The 21,446-nt window shown below is 40.7% G+C and overlaps 1 protein-coding gene across 2 annotated transcripts in view; it reads left to right on the top strand.

Moving 5' to 3' along the window:
* RHEB (Ras homolog, mTORC1 binding) overlaps nucleotides 1–15,774 on the top strand; it is a 43,131-nt gene extending 27,357 nt beyond the window's left edge. The window contains exons 4-8 of one of the 2 annotated variants that reach the window (XM_030010420.1): nucleotides 2,777–2,859; nucleotides 7,574–7,630; nucleotides 7,731–7,778; nucleotides 8,321–8,402; nucleotides 15,242–15,774. In XM_030010420.1, coding sequence (XP_029866280.1) covers nucleotides 2,777–2,859; nucleotides 7,574–7,630; nucleotides 7,731–7,778; nucleotides 8,321–8,402; nucleotides 15,242–15,334 — 363 coding nt within the window. In that variant the 3' untranslated portion in view covers nucleotides 15,335–15,774. The remainder of the gene's footprint in view (nucleotides 1–2,776; nucleotides 2,860–7,573; nucleotides 7,631–7,730; nucleotides 7,779–8,320; nucleotides 8,403–15,241) is intronic. The other variant, XM_030010421.1, reaches the window with a different exon arrangement.
* Nucleotides 15,775–21,446: the final 5,672 nt, after the last annotated feature.

Here is a 21,446-nt window from a genome sequence, read left to right on the forward strand (position 1 = left end):
ATGGAGAAGTTTTTCATGACTTTTTCCTATTTGTGTGCTCCAGCTACACCACTGTGACTTGTATCCACGAAGTCGTCATGGGGAATAGACAGAAATGCATATAGGTAGTAGTCACTGGGCTACCAATAAACTACTGCAGTTTGTTTACATTTTTGTCTGATGGTTCATGTGTGCTTCTGAGCCTTCACGTAATGACAGGGAGCACAGGAGGAGACAGTGAACGCATGTCCTGTAGCATGGTCAGTAGCTTCATTAAGTACGGGTGTTCATTATATTGTGCTGCTTGGCTGAACTTGCACTGCATGTTCCATGCACGGGAGTACTCTGTCTTTGGAAAGATTCTGTGTTAGGAAAAAAAACAGAACAGGGACTGTTAAACCCCTGTATTTTTATCCTAAACTTTTTATTGCTTACATGTTCTTACCTTCCGTGATTTCTGATACTATGCCTTTAGGTTTTTTCAAACTGAGTAGTGTTAGACAATGTTGGTGGTGTAAAATACGCTGCCAGTACTTAAGACTTTAAAGCTTCAGGATGCTTGCTCGTAGCTGGGAGACTATTCAGAAGGGTTGTAACCTTCTAGGTATGTTTATTGCTTTCTTTGAAGAGAGCTACATGTTTTAAGAATAACCATGCTGTATTTATATGGTGTCAGCTTGTGGTGCTAATCAGCAACACTATATCCACTTACAATCTGTCAGAGGTGTCTGAAAGGATTAGAAACACAATACTGGCCACACATTCTGGGGCAAGATTGTTTGATGGGGAATGTTCTGCAGAGGAGAGCAAGGTTGAGAGATGGGCAGGGTGAGAAGTGTGAGCAGCTCCATAGGTTTCGCTTTGTGCCAATATAAGTGTGCTTGCCTTACGTCTCCAGTTGTAGTGTAGTGATAAAAGTAAAATTTCTCTTTGAGGAAGAAATGGCCTTCTGGGAGGGCAGTGTAACTTCACTGGTGGCATACCTCTATTGCTGAGGTTTATTTTTAGGGTTGATTTAATGTTACACAGTATTGTAAAACCAAAACAACTTCTTTCCCAGCATGTGGTTATTTTCAGATTTGATTCTTCCTGTGAATGACTTGAACTTTGAGTTCTGACTCACAGGCTTAGAGGGGAGAGCTGATGTTGGGTTATGGAAGGTGTGGCTTGGACAGATTTCTTGTCTCAAGTTTGTCTTGTTTGATGATCTATAGGGAGTCCTTATGTGTATACAGCATGGCAAGAATTATATTGTAGGTTTGTTACATGCTTGAAAACTTGGCTATGACTTGAAAAATTACAGCTACATTGTTTTATCACTTGGCAAAGTTCTTAACTGGACCTTCAAGTTCCAGGAAGCATAGCAGCTTTTCTTCCTTCCTCTAACAAGATAAAAATTAAGTAATGAATTAGAAACAGTTGAGGTTATGGCACTCCTCTTCTGTCCTGTGCCTCTTTATCTTTCATGGTTATCTATTCAGCTTTGCGTAGTTCAGTTAAACAGGAGTCTTGGTGCAGGATCACAGAAGAGGAGTGCAAAAGGAAATCTTACCTAACACCAAATTCCAGCTGGGGCAATCCTGAGAAATTCCAGGTAAAGTCAAACAACTACAGAGTTGCACTTTCACCTGTTTTACACGCAGACTAGCTCAGATCCCTTCTGTATTGACTTTGGGATTACATGGCCAACTGAAGTGGCAGTTTGGCATTTTAGTGAAGATGGGGGAGGGCTGCCCTCACTGTAGCAATAAAGGCAAATAAGGGCATCTTTTGTCAAGTGCTCTTCTTCAAACTATTTTGGCTGAATCTGTGAAGTTGATTTGTAAAGGGTTTTTCCTCATTTACCAGCTGAGGAAGTTTGATTCCTTTTGGCTGTCTAGATTTAAGCTGCATGATTGCACTGCTCCATCTGTTCAGTCATGACAATATACAGAGAGGTTATGTGGTCTTAAGCTAAAATTAACATCTTGAGAAGCATAGGTTTAAGAATTGAGAACTCGTACATTAAGAAGTGTGGCTCTTGTCAAAATGTAAATGTTTCTTGGGAATACGTATTAGAACAATTTAGATTTTTAACATGGGATTTGTACTATTTGTGTTGCGTTACCTGCAATATGTCAGTCTGTTTCATTTACCTATTCGGTCAGTTCCTTTTCTACAGGGGTAATAAGTTCCTGGTGTTTTGTTTGTTTCTTTTAATTAAACACTTGTGATATAATGTAAACTTCTAGTTGTCAAAAAGCAACTAATAACTGTATTTCTTGCATCTGTAGTTGGTGAGCATTAGTTAGTTAGTAAGCCACAGTTAATTCACTTCCTAACAAATCCCTTAGGTAATTTAGATGTGATCAGTGTCACTTGAAATTACGAACTGGTAGATCCTGTCGTCAGCTGTTGAAATTAGGAATTTGAAATGTATCACCAGCAAGATAAGAAGTGTAATTGCTAATTAGTGGTAGGACAGAGTGGATGTTTTGTACTAATACAAACTGATAATTAAGCAGGATAAGAGGATTGGGAATAGCTTTAGCTGATCCATAGTCTTAGAGGGAATAAACCAAAAAAGCTGTGGATTAAATTTTAGAGTATACAGACTGACTCAGCTTTCTCTTAATTTGGTAAAGATTCCACATCTGACATTATGATGAAAAAACTTAAGTCTGAAAGTACTACCTATACAAAATGGCCCTGCACCTCCTGTCTTAGAAACATGACCAGCTTATCTGGTAGTGACCTGCTAGCATCAAGTTCTGAACTGTGACAGTAAGTAATTTTAAATGCAATATTCCTTCTACAGGATGAATACTCCATATTTCCTCAGACGTACTCCATAGACATCAATGGCTACATTCTTGTTTATTCAGTCACATCAATAAAAAGGTAATAAAATCTGTTGTGTTCTTCTGGTTCAGATATTAACCAGATATATTCTGGTTTCACCTCCTGCCTCTGCTATATTTTCTTTACATGTGTTTAATTCATTTAATCTTTCTTTCCCTTAGAAGTATAATGGAAATTAAAATTAATGTTTTTTCAGAAATTTCCCCTCAGATCCAAATGTCACAGACACTTAGCAGACTAATATGCAAGGTACCATGTAAGAAATGAGACAGTGCTGAACTACGTTGTTTGAGGTGTAAGTAAAAGTACATAGACTGATTTCAGGAATAAGTAGACTTTATTGTTCTAGCATCAGATACAAAGGCATGCTTAAATATGAACCTGAAGGGCACTGTACATTTATGTGAAGTACCCAATTAGTTGCGAGATCGGTCCCTCAGCCTTGTAGCTCATTGCCGTACTGAGATTTCTTTGACTTCTTGTCTTGGATTGTTCTGGTTAACCATCAGAAATTTTTATGTAAATAGCAATATATGACTTTTGGCCTGTAGACTTACTCTCGACATGCTGCAGCAAATAATCTTACTGAAAATTTTCCCAGAGTATCTATTTTGTCCTTGCTGTTAGCTGCTCATTCTGACATGAGGACAGAGTCCATTGTAGCTGGAGTTAATTTACTTGCAGGACGCATCTCAGCCGCCTTCTAAGGCGTTGTTATCTTCTGTCATTTTGTCTCTTCCTCTGGTCATCTTGCTTTGTTTAAATACTGGTCATTCTTGAACAGATCTTAATTTTCTGATATTGTAGAGCATCTTTGTTTTGACAGCCAAAATAGTCCTATTTTCTTAAATTTTTGTATAAGTAAAATGATTAAGACCTTGGACCTTTCACTCTCATCAAGTAGAAGAGAAATTGATGCTTCCTTTCTACTTGCAAGGAAGCTCATCAGCTTTTTATGAGTGCTGAAGCGTTTCATGTCTTTTCCTCTGAACCGGACAAAACTGGTTGTCTCAAGTGTTCTTTAGTAGACCATAATAAAATACAGGCAAAACAACTTCCCTGTTAGCTCTTCTGTGCTTCTCCAAGAAGGGATACAGTCTGGTTATAAACTTCCATTGCTTGCAAGGTCTTTAATGTTGAACAGGTTTTCACAGTCCTTCATTCTTGGTTTTTTTTCTTTAGTTCTGAAGTAGTGAAGGGCAAGCACATGTGTTCTGGAGGAAACGCAACAGATGTTATGCTTTCATGTGTGTCTAGAGATACTAAGCTAACTTCTTTTCTTCTTCTTCTTTTTCTTCTTCTTTTTCTTCTTCTTTTTCTTCTTCTTTCGTATGCGGATTGTCGGAGGTGGCTAGGGTTGAGGAGTTCTAGTTGATGCGGTGTGAGGAGGCGGGGCGGAGGACGGAGGCGGCGGGGAGGAGGAGGAGGGAGGAGGAGGAGGGGGAGGAGGCGGAGGGGGAGGAGGAGGAGGGGGCGGAGAGGGGGGGAGGAGGAGGAGGGGGAGGAGGAGGAGGGGGAGGAGGGGAGGGGTCTTCTTCTCTTTTTTTATTCTTTTCTTCTTCTTTTTCTTCTTCTTTTTCTTCTTTTTTTCTTCTTTTTCTTTCTTCTTTTTCTTCTTCTTTTCTTCTTCTTCTTTTTCTTCTTCTTCTTCTTCTTCTTCTTCTTTTCTTCTTCTTTTTCTTCTTCTTCTTCTTCTTCTTTTTCTTCTTCTTCTTTTTCTTCTTCTTCTTTTTCTTCTTCTTCTTTTTCTTCTTCTTTTTCATTAATCAGAGGTTCAGTGTTGGCGCTAACTTGCATGAAATAGGAGTTAGTATTCTCAGCCTTAAGTGGACAATGTTCATTGATAAGTAGTACTGTGAGGACAAAAATGTCTTTGACCAAAATCAACATAGACCACTTGGAAGCTTCTATAGCTTGTGCTATTCCCTGGTTGGCAGCTAAAGGACATGATCTTTTTCAGCTACTGCAGTTGTTGCCTCAGGATGTCTTGAGCTTAGCAGCACAAAGGAAGAAATGAAAATCTGTTTCCTGTGGTAGCATTCGATCAGTTAAAACAGAAACCAAATTTTGGTGAAAATACTGACAGAACAAGATATGTTATGACTGTAGGTAGATAGTCTTCATCAGTATTTTAGTCTTGATCAATTTATTCCAAGTTTTTTTTTTGTTTCTTCCTTTAAATTTCAAAGTATCAATGATCCTGTCTTGTTCAATTCCTTATGTTCTGTATCAAGACAGCATTTAGGCAAGAGGAAAGATCTTCCACAGTACTGTGGTAGCTTAGATGACTTGCCCAGGCAATCAAATTAGAGTCACCATCTGTCTTGACTTTTGTCAAAGTGTGTATATTGATCTGAGTATTGAACCAGCAGGGGTGAGAGCTTTGACAGCAAACTTAATAGAAATGCCCTTTTAAAATTATCGTCTTCCCTGCTAACCTCCAGTGGGAAGTTTAAATGGGACTAGAGTAAAAGCTAATGCCCTACATTTTTCATATTCCCAGGCTCTCAGCAGCAAGGTTACTGGAAGGCTTTTGCTCTAGTTCAGCTTAATTAAATTCCAATTTTGTATCTTGCTAGGTTCCATGATGTGCAACACGTTTATCTGACAGCTAGTCAGATTTTTTTTGTTGTATTTCACACATTATGCTGTTTGCTGTAGCCCTATTTGCTTGACAGAACCGGAAGGGACCTCTTAGGGTCTCCAAATCTCTCACTGTTTTGCAACTTGATGTGATAATGCTCTCTTTGGATTGGTCAATACCTGTCTTATAGTGTGTCCCTGCTCCTTCTAGCCTTATTAATTTGAAAAGCTTTCTAGAACATTAAATTGATCTGGTCAAGCCAATTTCATTCCTGGCAGTTCTTAGCAACTTGTTTCTGTGTCAGAATTGTGTTTGAGTTTAAATAGCACTTCTCTTGATTTCCACCCTGATCTGTTAACAAAGATCAGTTGTTTATTTGTGCTATTTTTACTAAAAACGGAGCTCGTGAACTATCCTAGGCAAGCAGATAGGTACACATAATTGGGGAATGAAGAGTCCGAGTTGAAGAAGAACACTTTGCAGCATCGTGCCCTGGAACCTCAGGTGAGGACTCGCCAGGGTGCTGTGCCATGGCATGGTGTTTTTCGGGCTATGCTGGGGACAGCACACCTAATAGCGGAAAGGAAACAGTGATTGTACTATGTTAGTGGTTTGGTTATCCTGTGGCTAATACGCTAGATCTTTACTGTTGCTTCAGACTGAGAAACGGTTCTGTGGTCTGTAGCAGAATTTTTTCTGTAGCATTTTTATTCTTCTTTCAGTTTGCAGGATCACCTAGTTCTATGTGTACCAATGCCTCTTAACTTTGTCACAACCAACCTCCATTTCACTCTTTATTTTTGAAATAATTATAAGAATGAAAGTCCAAGACAAGTTCTCAAGACCAGAATTTCACTAATACCTTTTCAGTGTAAGCTCTTTGTAACCCTGAAGTCCTTTCACTGATTCCACATTTTTATGTAATCTGTAGTATCGTACTTGAGTTACTAATAGTAAGTTGTGCCAGACTGTCACGCTTTTGTTTGTAAAGAACTCATTTTCCTAATAGAATATACTAAAACTATTAGCTGAACACGGAGAAGTATTGTGTTCTACTCAGTTGCGAAAACTATTGGAAGTCAGACAAATTGACCTACTTGACAGAAAATCCTTCTTAAATATGGTAGCGTTTATTGTTCCAGAAGTGAGAAGTTTTAATGATTCAGCTTGAATAGTGTTTTTAGGCACCAGTTCTTTGAGAGCTCTGAGTTGGAAGTGTGTTTGAGTGCCGCTCTGTTTTTAAGAGTTTCAATTCTAATTGAAATGCAGTGCAAGTCAAGACACTGCCTGTAGCTAACGACCTTGGAAGTTGGAAAAGTTTTGGTCACTTTTGTTGTCTAGTTGTGTGTCTTGTCTGTGAGCCTGTGCCTCTCTCTCAAAACAAATCTGAATTGTGCACTTCATGTACCAGCATTTTTTCCATAATGTAATTAGAGGAGCACAACATCTGCTCTTCAACCCTGTTTATAGCTTGTTCTCAAAAGTACTAGATGTCAAATGCAGTGGATTTTGTTAGTGAGGTTTTTGGCTTCTTAGTATTTCACAGTACTGCTTCATACCTCCTGTCATCCAAACTTGACGTACATGGTAGGTGAACAGGCAACAAGTATTTGAATAACCAGTTTCGATACCATCTTGCAGATCAGTTTACTCACTTTCCATAGAAAATTAGAATTTAGGTTTCTTTTGGCTTTCACATAAATAAAACTAAAGAATTCTATATGAACTAAGTGTTCTTAAAAAAATAATGTATTCTTTCAAGATGGAGTGTGCTTAACTAAATAATTTTTCTTTGAAACTGCTTTAATTTGATATGCTCATCCAGGATTGTTGGACTCCAGCAGTTAAATTTCTTACTGCAGATACAAACCAGATGAGAGGTGGGAGAGGCTTTTAGTGATTCTATGCTAGATGCGTTGGTCCTGGGTAATGTTATTTATTTCTGCAAATATCATAACCGGGGAGGCATAGGTTAGTCTTTGCTGCTTCTGGAACCATTTTGTCTGTTGTACACAAATCGGTAAGATTTTCAGCATCTTTGTAGTTCTGCCACTATACATAGAGTAAGTTTTAAACATAGCAACCTACATATGCATTTAATTGCTTGTGTATCGGGTATTAAGGATAAACATTGGAGTGCATGTGTGACTTCATCCCTTTATTTTGCAGTTTTGAAGTGATAAAAGTTATCCATGGCAAGTTATTGGATATGGTGGGAAAAGTCCAGTAAGTAGTGACACTTTCATCTCATTTCATTGCAGGCATGTTACTAGTACTTTGTTCAGTATACTGTAACTGTTCTGAAGTTCTGAACTTTCTTTCACAGAATACCCATTATGTTGGTTGGAAATAAAAAAGACCTGCATATGGAACGGTATGTGAACTCCAGTATGTGTGAAATGCAAGACAGCAGCCGGCATTCCTGTGGCTGCAAAGCGCTAGTTTTGTTCTTGGCTTTCTGTAACTAAAATCAAATTGTAGGTTAAAATAAGGTACTGGCAAAGTATTTGTGTCCAGAATGCAAACTAGGAGCCATGAACTTTTGTTCTAATGTTGACTTTTGCTATAAGGTTCCAGGGATGGTCATTTAACACTTCAGGTTTTTTTGAAATAAGTAACAGAAGTGTATTTTTCACAACTGTAAAATACCAGATGATATTACAGATTATGAAAACAAAGCAATACTGTGGGACAACTGCTCTTCTGGGTCACATAGGAGTTTTACCTGGCCCAGTAGTGTATTTGACAGCAGCCAAAAGCAAATGCTCTGGATCAGACTTCACAAAACATTCCTATTACATGCATTTATGTGCTTCAGTACTCTGAGGTCTTTCCTGACATATCAAATTCCAATTCTTTTGCAAGTTATAAAGAAACATACTTTTTTTTTTTTTTTTTTTTTTCTTCTTTGTTCAGGGTGATCAGCTATGAAGAAGGGAAAGCTTTAGCAGAATCCTGGAATGCAGCTTTCTTGGAATCTTCTGCTAAAGAAAATCAGGTAACGGATTTAAGATTCACTTCATTCGAATAGCAATGTAATGGAATGACTCATAGTTTCACTTAATAAAGGAAGCTAAAATATTTGCATGTATTCTACAGATATTTTGTGTAGATGGTTGGAAACAAAATGGCTGTCTACATTCAGGTTTATGTATACAAGTTTTTCCGTGCAACTGTAAATGGAAGGAGGAAGTGAAGAACTGAAAGTTAAGCTTCACTGAACATAGCAGAACACTTACTGACAAACTAAAACTCGAATCCACGTGGTGGGTGGAACAGGGTCTGTGATCTGCTGCACTTACCTTAAATAGGGGGTCATTGTGTTGGCAGAGGAGTGAGTTGGTATAAGGGGACGAACCTCACGTTTTAAGGTGCTAGGCAATGCTCTGTCTTTCTAATATAGGGAATAATTGTTTTGTGGGTCTATGGCGGGGGGTGGGGGGAACAAACAAAAATATTAAGAGTACAGCAGAGGCTGTCAGACACTATTGTGATACAGCTGTAGTGAAGATGCACAATCTGACGCAATATAACCTGCACACGTTTGCACTTCTTGGTTTCCTATCACAGAAAGAAAGTGTTTAATTTTATATTAAATAACATCTTATTCTTGGTTGCTCTAACTAACTTTCTTTTAAAATGCCTCCTAAATATGTTCTGGTATTTGAATTTGTTCCTGTGGCTGTTAATAATACTTTGTCATTGATTTGACACCTTATGTATCTAAGCTACAAGAGCCTCCTAGTTTGGGCTTGAAGTAATGGATAACTGCTGCAGATTGGGGTGGGAGGTGTCTTTTTTTTTCCCCTCTCTCTCTTTTTTTTCCTTTTTTTTTTTTTTTTTTTTTCCCTATAGGTCTCAAGAGGGTCAAAGGTTTGCTTTTTGAAAATACAGACATATGATAAGGTCAAAAGGACGTTGTCAGGCTAGTTTTAAACAAATGAATCCTTATACAGAAGAAATGCTTACATTGTGTCATATTTAACCTAGCATACCACATCCTTGGCCTCCTTGATAACATCAGCACAATCAAAAGGGCAGTCCTATAGCTAGGACAGGACCTGTTTAAGCAGCTGTTCTTTCTGTCTCCTGTCCCCAAAAGGAAAACAAATAGCTTTTATCCCATGTCTGTTGTCAACAATTCTACAAGTTACTTGAGTAAAGTTGGATTTTCCCTGAAAGAAAAAATTGCGCTTTTTTTCTCCATATATGGAACAGTTGGAGTTAGTTTATCAGTACTTCTGTATCTGCCTAAGACTTGCATTAACCTTGTCAAAATTGGGCATGATGAAAGCATGAAATTTCTCAATATCTTCTCTGTACTGCTGGAAAACTTCAAAGACATACCCAGGGAAACTAAATTGACAGTCTAAAGAATAAACCAGTTAAAAGCATCTGACCCCCCCCCCCCTTTATTTTAAATGACTTAATACCTTTGGATTAGGCAAAGCTATTGCCTGTACTCTTTTTCTTTTGGCATATGTTTACAATGTGTAACAGCATAGCAATTAATATCTAGCAGAATATCCTACTGATAACTTTTCTGAAGTTTGTATTGTTCATGGTTCAAGAAAAAGAAGTTGGGTATATTTATGCAAAGAAGCTGTGAGCTTTATATGACACTTGGCATATCTTGAATATTAAATTGCTGCACTAACAAAGTCCCATTGACTGCCATGTATTTGTGTCTGTTCCTTAGTCTCAGGCTGTCTATATTAAGTTATGCTGCCAGCTGAAATTTTCATATCAAACTTTGTAGGCTTCAGAGAAATCAGAATGGCAGTTGTATGTCAGTTATTCAAAACTCTGTACAGTCCTGTACAAATCCCACGAAAAATCAGAAGCTGTGTTCATTCTTGCTGTTAGAGGTGTTCTTACCAGGTCTTCATTTCAGCAGGATCCTTCAGAATAGTGATGGCAGGTTGCTGTAAAATCTTATCACTGGATTTAGACGCAGGTTGTTAGAAGCAGGTGCTTGAACACAATTCCTCCTTCATGCCTCCTACATAATACACTTGGTAAATTAGTCTGGCTTCAGAAGGCCTCAGAAGTGTGGGAGATCATATGTCACTTCTGAGATGGGTGCTCACAGCATGTGGCCATCTTTCAGGCTCTCTGGCGTGGTTCCTTTGGAGGTTTGGGATGTATGGAAGAAAGTGTGAAGGAGCCCAAAACTGGGACAGGTGTCTTAGTCTTCTTGCAAATGGTTGCAGAGGAATGCTCACCTCTGAAGAGGTGTAAGATTGAGCTTTGAGAGTGAAGTGTGGAGTCTGGAGCTGTGAGGTGCTAGGGAGAAACACGAGATGCCAGGCATTGTAGCATCCCTTCTTACAAGTTAGACCAGGAGCACTTCTGAACTGATGTGGGTTTTTTTTCCTCCAAATCCTAATTTGACAGGATCAAAACAGACCTCTGTCAACACAGGATATCTTCTCTTACTCCAAAACTGTCCCTGGTTTGCGGGGAGAGGGTTTATTTTGAACTTAGTAACAAGGCGTGTTGTCATTCTCCTGGTACTGAACATTCACCTTACATAAGCCAGCATTACTGGAAAGAGAAGTCTGTTGGCACTTTTTTGCTTGGAGGTTCATCCAAATCATCACCTGTACTGGCTTGGTACAGCAAATGTAACTTGCCTATGAAGATAAAGTCTAAACTCCTTCCACAACTGCTTCAGATTCTGTTTGCTTTACAGAAAGCTAATTTGATGCTTAAAGGGATGAGCTGGACTGGATTGGGAATTTAGAGCTTAAGAACTTCGGCAGAGAGTTCAAACCTTCTTGACTAGGGGGAAGTCCATTAATCCTTTCCCTCTGAAACCTAGCCATCTCTATTTGGTGGGTGTGGGGCAAAAGCATGGCAATTTCTAGTATGCTGGTCCGAAATTGGTTTGCTATGTGATGTGCTTTGCAGCAGCAAGGAGTATGTCTACTTGCTAGAGGGGTTAGACCAAGCTCGATCAGCGATGCGGTCTGTCCTTTATAACACCTCTCTTTGCAAGGAACTGCTGAAACCAGAGAAGATATTCCCTATAACAGGTTTTGATAGCAAAGGTCCTTTTCCCCCTACAAGGGGGTGGGAGAGCATTGACTTCTCCCTGCTTTGGCCAAAAAAAAAAATCCTTTTGGAGCATCTGTGAGAGTCCTAGGAGCATAGCTGTACTCTATTGGGCAACTAAAATAGTTCTGTAGATTAACTTCAGCAAACTAGACCTATTCTGCCAGGAGTTATCAGAAGATACCACATTCCAGAAATGGCATGACTTTGAATAGATGGAAAGTAATAGAGGCAAAGATCAAAGCTGTGGTAATGATAAATGGTAGCGGCTGGCAAGAGTTCTTAAGGTCAAATATATTTGAGGCTATGCATCAGCTCCTCCAGACAAGGGTGACCTGGTAGGACTTTTGGAGGAGCCTGCATATCAGCAACACGTCAGTTATCAAGCGAAATCCCTGGGATTTGAGAAGGCAATTCTGAGACTTAATGGAAAAGACTTCTTTTAGATTACTGCTGGGCTGTTATTGTCATATTTTCTCAAGCTGCTTAATTATTACCAGATATGTTGAACTGCTTTGGCTAACTTCAGGAGCTTTGAGCCTTTCTTGTGGAATTCCCTGCTTTGTTTCACCTAAGCCATAGTATAGTGCTTCATCTTAATCCCAGTACAATAAAGTGGTAGCTGTTTGAAATACAACCAGAATCCAAATTGGTCTTAAACCCAGCTGAAGCTGGGAGCCAACTTTTACTGGAATTTAGGGAGTAACGAGCAGCCAAGTTGTATTCATCCAGCTACGCAAAATTCGTTAGATAAATTTGTTTTAGAAGGGGCAAGGAGGTAGCAAAAAATCTACTTCTTGCTCTCTTAAAAAGCAATTGCTTGGGCATTGCTTCTTTTTCAAGAGCAACTTCATCTTCAAGCTCAGAAGATGCAGTGCTCAGTAAATGCTTCAGAGTGGTTTGGGATCTTAGCCCCTCTCCAGGGGTCTGACATGTTTACCTGGGAAAGTGTGTTTGGCCTGGCAAAGGATGGAGGGAGAAACCTCTCTTCCTTTACCTGACTATTGTTCAAGTTCCTTTGCCCAGTTCTGTGCCAAGATAAACTAGTAGTATGAGCAGTTCAGAGTTTTGTCTTTGAAATAATAGAACAGTTGCATAGTTGAAAAATACAGCATACCAAAGGATGACTCCGGCGGCTGTGGGCCAGTTGAGCCTCTGGTGTCTCTTGCACGCTGCTAAGCTCTCTAGGCAGCATGTGTTGCCCAGGCTGACATCTATTTTGTTTCCTCAGGGCGAAAGGTAGAAGAAAGCCAGATGGCTTTCTGTAGGCTAGGTGTGACCCATATTCTGTAATCGGACCATATGGAGACAGAGGCATATAAAGTCTGTCTGTGTTCTTTATTCCTTGTCACACAACACAGCTTCCTGCGTTGTTTAAAAGCTCATTCTAAAATTCTTCAGGATATTTGGGCTGAATTACAAATTCCTGAGCGTTAACTGTAGGACAGTGATTAAACCTTTTTAGTGAATATATATTTTCTGTGAAATGAATTAACAAGCCCTGTGAACTGCTACATCTTAGTGTCTCAGGCAGCATGTTTTTGACAGAGAATGTACAGCTTCTTGGTTGACAGAATAAGTTGTGGAGGTTTTTTAATGGGTGCTTTGAAGCCAGGGTTATCAAGAACTTGTGCATTAAAATGAAACCATTGAAAATTTCAACTCTAAGTAAGGAAACATTGGTGCAGCATATTTGTAAATCACTATATCACCAAGTTTTGGTTAAGGGAAACTCTTCATTAGTGGAACCAGCTTGATAGCAACTGCAGTCCTGACCATGGTTCTCCTGAGTCTTAATTTGCCCAGGAAATGTGTTGTATCATTACTGGAGTAATGAACCACTTCTGTCAGATTCTGTTGGGATTGCAGGGAAACTCCATTATACAGAGGAATACTCTATTTCCAGCTGATGAAGTATTTTAAATAGTTCCAGAGATAGTACTGTGCACAAACAGTATAAATATGGGAAACTTTAAAATTCAGTCTGACCTTGTTAAGATTGCTTTAAGATAGTTGTGGGGCTACTTCAGTCAATGGGATTAATTTGGAAGTGTTCCAATTAAGAATTATACTTTGTGGAAAAACATCTGTCAGGTCAGAACACATAAATCACAGGGTGCTCTTCAGCCTGTTGATTAAAATCAACAAAACCCCCTTTTTATCGTCTTTCATAATGTGACTGCTTTTATATAATGACTATACTTTCCTTAAGGAGCATATGCTTGGAATTCATGAAACGGATGGCTAGAGGTTAGATAAACTTAAAATGGCATGTCTGAGATGATCAGGAGACCATTTCCAACTTGAAGATTCACATGCTGAAGCACTGATCATATGGTGAATCTTCAGCTCAAAAGTATGTAGAGAAGAAAAGCACTTTAGAATTGTCCTTGACTGTAGTATAGATTTATTCTTCTTAAATTACTTCTAGGCAATCTCAGATGCTGCATGTTGTAGTTTCTGCATATTGTGATGGAGGCTAGTGTACAGTTTTTAAACCTTTAAAACTGAGTGAATGCTGAAATACCAGAGTAACAGTGTAAGGTATTTACTACAAGTAGCATTCATGATGTTGTCCCAGACACCTTATTCTCCCCGTCTTTCTGTGTCCTTAAAGACAAACAATCAAAACCCCACCAAAAACCTAACTACACTTAATCAATCAAATTCTTCTGTAAAATCTCCTGAACTGCTTAAATGGTCTGACATCCTTTCTTAGTGTCTGCTTCAGTTGCAATTTCCTGTGAAAATAAGTTTTTCTTTCCATCCCAAGATTTTTAACTTGCGCTCACTAGCATGTGTGTGTTTGGGGAAGTATCGCCCTTCTGAGCTCACGCACTCTTGTTTCCTCACCTGGTGCTTCAGTAGGGGAGAGCCTTTTTCACCAGACTGCTTTATGCTCAGTGCGGAGGGAGGAGATTCGGCGTAGACCAGGCGGAGTTGATAGCAGAACAAGTGACCCCTACTCTGAGGGTACTTGCTGCCTTCCCTCTGAAGGAGTGAAGGGATCCATAGCGCATGTGTGGCTTGTGATTTTGCAGAGGGACTCCGTGTAGTCCTGTATGCTCCATACAGTAAGCTAGAATGTTTGTATGAGCCTGACCGTGTTAGCAATGGCTATCCTGTAGTTCAAGCTGTTTAAAATACAAAGCCCCTTTCTCTCAGAAGGACTTATCAAAGTATATTGCTTAATATTAGGCAATGGCTAGTTTGGCTCGTGTTTTCCCCTCGTGTTCTTGCACCGTGTCTAATACTGGTCTTACCTATAGGTAAGATGAGAAAATGAAGAATATTCAAGTAACCCTTATGCTGGGCTGTGCAAAGTCAGTGTTTCGAGCTGAAAAATCTGCTGCCTTCTGTGCAAGTACTTGGAATCTTAAAGATTACTTAAAGGAAATAAATTGGTTTATTCTCTGGAGCAGCACAGCATCAGAATCTTCAATGCTGTCAGTCACTCAGTGCAAGCTTACTATTTAAAATAAAACCAAATTATAGTTATTAGCTCTGTTGTGAGTATGGCTCAGTTTATACTTGCCCTTCCTGCAGTGATGGAGAAAATAGCTGAGGATTGCTGTGGAATAGGGGTTTACACTTTTCTTCCAAAAGGTTGTGTTCAAAACTGAAATTACCCTATTTTCCCTCTTTGATTTTGGAATAAGCATTGGATGTGCATTTGTCTGCTGGTGTAGCCAGTAAAACTGCTAACATTTTTTTTAAATTATTTTTTCAGGGAGTGGGCAGTTTCTCCTTACCTACTAATGTTGTATTCTCTCTTTGCAGACTGCCGTTGATGTTTTTAAGAGGATAATTTTGGAGGCAGAAAAAATCGATGGGGCAGCTTCACAAGGGAAGTCTTCATGCTCAGTAATGTAATTCCACTGCAAAACCTGAAAACACTGGGAATACATTCTACCTGAAGAAGCAAAACTGCCCATTATCTTTAAGGATAAACTATGCTTCTTTTTTTTTTTTTTTTTTTTTATTTTTATTTTTATTTTTTTTTCTTCTGTTAACCTGAAAGATAAACAGTTGGTTTGGAGCCTTTCCCTTCAGATTATGTTAAACTCTGACTCCTGTGCAAATGGCTTCACTTCCATTTTCAAATTTTAAGCAATCATATTTTCAATTTATATATTGTATTTCTTAATATTATGACCAAGAATTTTACTGGCATTAATTTTTCAGTGTAGTTTGTTGGTTAGAATAATCATCAAAATGATGCATATTGTTACACTACTATTAACTAGGCTTGGATATCAGTGTTTCTTTGTGTTAAATGTATACTTGTAAATAAAATAGCTGCAAACCTTAAATGCTTTGTTTATAACTTTTTGTTGATTATTCCCTATCAACTTTTTTTTTGTATGAAAAATGTTCACCTGCTGACCTTAAGAGGAGGCGTGAGATCCTTGGAGCCAATGGATGGTTTGACTATTGCTCAGGAAGTTGTTTGCGAGTGATCCCAACCATTTTTTGCTGCTAGAACTCCAGGCTGGCCAAGTAGCTCAGCTGTGCTTTGTGCTCGTTCGTGGGAAGGAGACACAAGTGAAACCTTTGATTTGGAGGGGAAGGTTTGGGTTTTCAGTCAGACAACCTGCACTGTATTTTTCCTCTGTAACCTGTTGTGGAGTTGTGGAGTAAAGGGTGCGCAGATCTGTCCCAAGTAAGGGGCCAGCATACACCTGCGCTACAGACTGTTCACATGGACTTGTAACTAGGAGTGCTGTCAGGATGGAGTGGATTTATCCAGGTCACAAATGTAGACTTGCTAAGAAAACAGAAATGTCATTTAAAATAAATTGCACGTCCTGAACAAATTGATGTGGGTTGTTTATGATGCATTCCTGTATTTTTTGCATCTGGATAGCACTGATAGAGGTGAGTGGTGTCCTGGCACCTGGCCATTCACGGTGTCGGGGTCCCAGCACAGCTCTGGGCAGCTTCCCTGAACCAGTTGCAAGTTTTTGCTTGGCTTTTGGACTAGGGGCTTAACAAGCTTTAGTGTCTTAAGTCTGGAAACAAACTACTTCAACTATATATTTTTTAAAAAATGTGCAGTTGACCTACTTTGTGTTTAAAAGCAAAACAAAACCCCAAACAACAACAAGACAAATGAGGCTGATTTGGGGAACAGTTAATTAAATGAAGTGTTTCTCTTGCATTTTTGTGTCCATTTGAAAATTTAATTTCTGGCAGGAATAATATGAAAGGGAAACTTGCAATGTTTTTGCAACCAGAATTAGCTTTTGCATTTTGGTCTCTGCTGAAAGACACAAATTTAGCATGTCTAATCTCTTCATTTCTTGTACAATGGTTCCCTCATATTATATAGAAAATGGTCTAAAGCCCTCAGTTAACAGCGTATGTAGAAAAACTTACTATTTTCTTTCGTCACCATGAGATTAACTGGCTTCCTGGCAAAACAAGTTGCCTTTTTTCCTCCATTTAGGATATTTCCCAAAGTTTCTGAAAACTCATTTCTGTTACCTGAATTTTCATACCCTGTGTCAAATACAGGTTCTGTAGCTGGGTGATTGTCATCCATGACAAATTGCTGAAGTTCAGCGAAGTCGGAGTGCTCATTCAGGGAAACCAGTACGTGCCTTGATTTCAGAACCAGACTGATCTGGGGCTGTGCAGCAGGTTTCCTTCATAAGAACCTGCAACACTGGAATGAGGGTAGTTTGGCTGATAATGAAGTTGCTGAGGATTTGGAAAATGGTGTGTGGAACACAAGGAACCATATGCATCTGTTTGGTAGTATCCTTCATTGCCTAATCATGAGGTGATAGATGACTTGTTGCATGACCAGATTCTGTGGCATTGCATCATGGACGCACTGTTGTGTGGTCTACATCACATGGTAGAAGTTCTGGAATACCAGAAACCTCAATCACCACATTTACTCTTTTTTTTTTTTTTTTTGTAAAATAATGGCTGCATGTGTACTGGTGATCAATCTAAAGCCTGAGATAGCTGCGGCATTGGTGCTTGAGGTGTGCCAGCTGCTAAGGCTTTAGAGGGGATGGATGAGGAAATGTGCAACTTGATAGTCCTGGGCTAATCAAGGTCCTACCTTCCAGGGGTGAGGCTTTTCGGGGGGGCTTAAAGGCAAGTGCAGGTTCTCTGGATAATTTGCAATGGGAACTTCCAAGACTTCACATACATGTACTGCTCTTGCATTTTCTGTAATAGCTGATGAATTGAATCCATCAATGTACGTTGTTTCCTTTCTACTGTTGCTGGCTCGTCCAGTAAGAAATGTAAATTATTCCACTTGTCCAGGCTTTTCTCTGCTAGTAAGATCTGAAGACCAGCCATATGCAAGTCTTGCAGTTTTAATGAAATGTACAGTCAAGTGTGATCAGTGAACTACTTGTCCTTTGCTGTACAGAGACTTCAGTTGGCTTCTCGGCACCCTCCAGCCGTTGGAGTCTAACGGAGGCTGGGGCAGCCTCATGCTTCCTTATACTGACTTACGACTTGGCATGGGTTAGGTTCTTCACTGTGAGAGCCCTAAAACGGGGTGGTGGGCAATCTTGGAAGCCCTGTGTTATGTACAGAAGTAAGAAATCGGTATCTAGCAAACTGCTGCTTGCCTGGAATTGATGAATTTATACAGCCTTGTCTGGGAGCTGCCCTGATCCTTTAGAGGCTCCTGGAGGATTGTGATAAGTGGTGCATGGATTAAAAGGTAAGTCATGAAGGAAGTTCTCTGGCCCAGGCTAGAAAAAATTTGCTATACACTTAATAGGGCCCAGCCTTATTCTTAAGGGATGATCATTGGCAAAGATGAAAGCGCAAAGATCCTTTTCCTGTTGAGGAAACGAGCAAAATTTAACTACCATAAGTCAAGTTAAATTCCCATTGACTTGCGTGGATTTAAAATGTGCTGTTCTGGAAACAACTCCTGCTTTGCTTGTGCTCCTGTCCAACTCCTTGCTTTGCTGCGTGAATACTGAGAAACCTCACGGTATCCTGAGCCCAAGAGGCTGAGCTGCCCATCTCCCAGCCTGCCATGTGTGGAAATGCTGAGGACGAGGAAAGCGGTGGGGCTGGCGCAGCTCAGCAAGTGGAGGATGGGCTGCAGGCAGAAAGTGGATAAGTGATCCTTCTTTTTCCTGTTTTTTCTATGCATAGCAAACTTTATCCCTGCTGAATTAACTCCAGAAGAGGGAAGGCTTGGAGACAAGTCTGCTTTGGGTCTGTGGAGTCTTTTGCCTAACGGTTCTTCCCAGCTTCTGCAAAGGGTTGGTGAATGCACGCTGGAGAAGAAAAAAGCTGGAAAAGTTTTTTTTTTTACTGCTGCCTTGTGTCTGCAGTAGCTGTATTGTAGTATGTGGACCAGGCAGCCTTATCTTGTTCCTCAACCAAGGGCAGAGGAGTGTGGGCTGAAACTGGACTTTGCTGAGGAAGTTCTTGCAGCGTTGGAGGCAATGGTGAAGACTTCAGGCTTTCTGTTTTCTAGTTTCTTTGAACAGAGAAGTTTTTATGTCCAAACTTGCACCCTGGAAGTGATGAAGGACAACTTTTGCAGTTACCCTTGTTTCTGGTACAGGTGAGTATAAAACATCCAGCTGGGTCTGTCCCAACTTGCAGCAGCTTCCTTTGAAGTACAAGACAGGCACCAGCCTGAAATGAGAAGGGTAGCCTACATCTACCCTTCGCAATGGGTACGTATTTTTGTGGTTTTTACCTTCTTCAAGAGAAATGTGCAATCTTACACCTTTGTTGCTAAAGAATTTGTGCTGCTGCTCCATGCAGGTGTCACCGACTGCTGTGTGCAGCGTGGTACAAGCGCGGTGCAGGTGGTGACGATGCAGCCGGGCTTGCTGGGCTTACCCTGCTAATTGGCACTGCTGTGCTGTAGCCTCTCGAGAAGGAGAAATCAACAGGTTCTAATTAGTCCTTATGTAATCAGTACTGCTCATCTTCAGAGCATCTTGCTAATACTACTTGCTAATCTTCACAACCTCATCTAATAAGGTCAAAATTACTCCCCTTTGACAGCTGGGGAGCGGGAGTGAGAACCTTTGCACGGATGCCTTCAACTCGTTATGGGCACAGTGGAAACATGGCTGAGCCAGGTCTGGGTGATGGGTGACCTCAGCGTCCAGCTTTTTCTTAGGTGTCCTATTTCCCTACTGGAACCTTTCCTTTTTGAAATAAGATGAAAACTGAAAGGATTTCACCCCAAACCCTGGGCTTTCTGATGTTTTCCAAAAGGAAATCCAAGTCTTATCTCAGTCAGATGCTTACTGAGATGTGCGTTGAGCTGCACTGGTTCTGATTGCAAGACAGAATATTGCTGAAAACAAGCTTTTACAGATTTTTTTCAATATCTATCTCTGCAACGCTGCTAATAAATATTTGGCTAAACCTGACCAGCAGGTCCCAACTCCAAGGTGAGGAGCTATTTTTCCTAGAAGGAACCTGGCCAGATCTGAACTGTTATTCTGTGACAGGGTTTGCTCAGGCAGCATGTGGTGTACCCAGGCACTGGAAATGGGTTAATCACCAGCGGAAATCACTGCTTTGGCAACTGGTGTGAGGTGGGCTAGGTCTTAAGCAACATGGATTTAATATAGAAACTCTGCCTTGAGTCATAAGGATGGTTTCTCACTCTGTTGCTGCTCTGAAGTGGCCCACAAGATGTGCTGGTCCTTTTCAGCAGCAAGCCAAAAAATCTTCCATGGTTGTTCCATATCTAATGAGCTAGAAGTATTTCATACTGAGTTACGTGAAGAAATCTGTGAGCTTTTTAAAGCAAGATGGCGTTTTGAAAGCCCTGGGATACGGATGTTTCCTGTGCCTGGTCTTACGCTGCTTTGCAAATACTAAAAGCTCCTCCAGAAGCTGAAGCGTGGCCCTTTCAGAGGATGCGGTATGAATCCTTGGCTGTTGCTCACTTAATTATTACTTGTGTGGGGTTGTACTGGCCATAGTAGGTACCTCTGAGCAGAATGCTAATCCTGCTCAGCCTCTGCTAAGAAATATTCCTGTTAGCATTAGTGAGGTCGCTCCCAAAGATTGACTTCCAGGCATCACGCCCTGCTCTCTTGAAATCTCTGTGTCACAGAAGGAGCAAGTTTGACGTCTTCCTAACGTAACTTGGGTCGTTCGGCAGCATCCTTCTGCCAGCACCACCTAATGCTGCAGATTATTGCAAGGTGTATTGCTGGGCCGGACATGTGCAATGGCCAGTGTCTGCTGAGCTGCACGGAAAAATCACCACCATAAAGTAACAGCCCATGGAAAGAGGTGGTGGCATCTCACGGCTGCGTTTTGAAAACCACCCAGCCTGGGCTTATTTATGCCAACATAACTTTGCTCGCAATCCCTTGGTGCGTCATGGAAATCGCTTTGTAAGAGGACAAGAGCTGTGCCCAGATCCTGCGTGTAGGTGCGATGCAGGGAGGAGAGCGGCGTGGTGGCCAGGAGCCACCACTTTTTTCCAAGCAGGGTGTTTTTGTCCTGGGTGGTTGAGTTCTGGTTTCTGGCATGGCTGGGTCTATGTCTGTGACTAGTGTTGGCACCGACAGCGTCCTGTGGCATCAAGTCCTTCCAGCCCCTGTTTTGTTGGGGTCGTAACTGCAGGGTTACAAATGGACTTGAAACCAGCCTTGGCCATCTTGCCGTGGTTGAGGTGTTCTCTTTTCTCACGCCCCTGGTTCTGGCCTGGAGTCGGAGCAAATTGTCTCTGACCGCCGCACTCCTCGGCCTCGTGGCAGCGAAGGCGGGCAGGGATAGCACAGCCCGGAGCCGTCCCTGCTGATGTCAAGCCTGATTTCTCACTCCCTCTAAACCAAGACACGCAAAAAATATCTCAAGACTTTTGGGTTTTGTCTGTTAAAGCCAAATGCTCAAACTTGTAAATTCATGTTTCCAATGCTTCATCCTTTAAGCAGCCACAGCCAAGGAAGGCTGCCCACGACCCTGTTAGTGTGGGGCACCATGGTGGGACGTGATCCTGCACCTGGGCGTG

Source organism: Aquila chrysaetos, chromosome 3 (assembly GCF_900496995.4).
Source record: "Aquila chrysaetos chrysaetos chromosome 3, bAquChr1.4, whole genome shotgun sequence".
NCBI lineage: Eukaryota > Metazoa > Chordata > Aves > Accipitriformes > Accipitridae > Aquila > Aquila chrysaetos.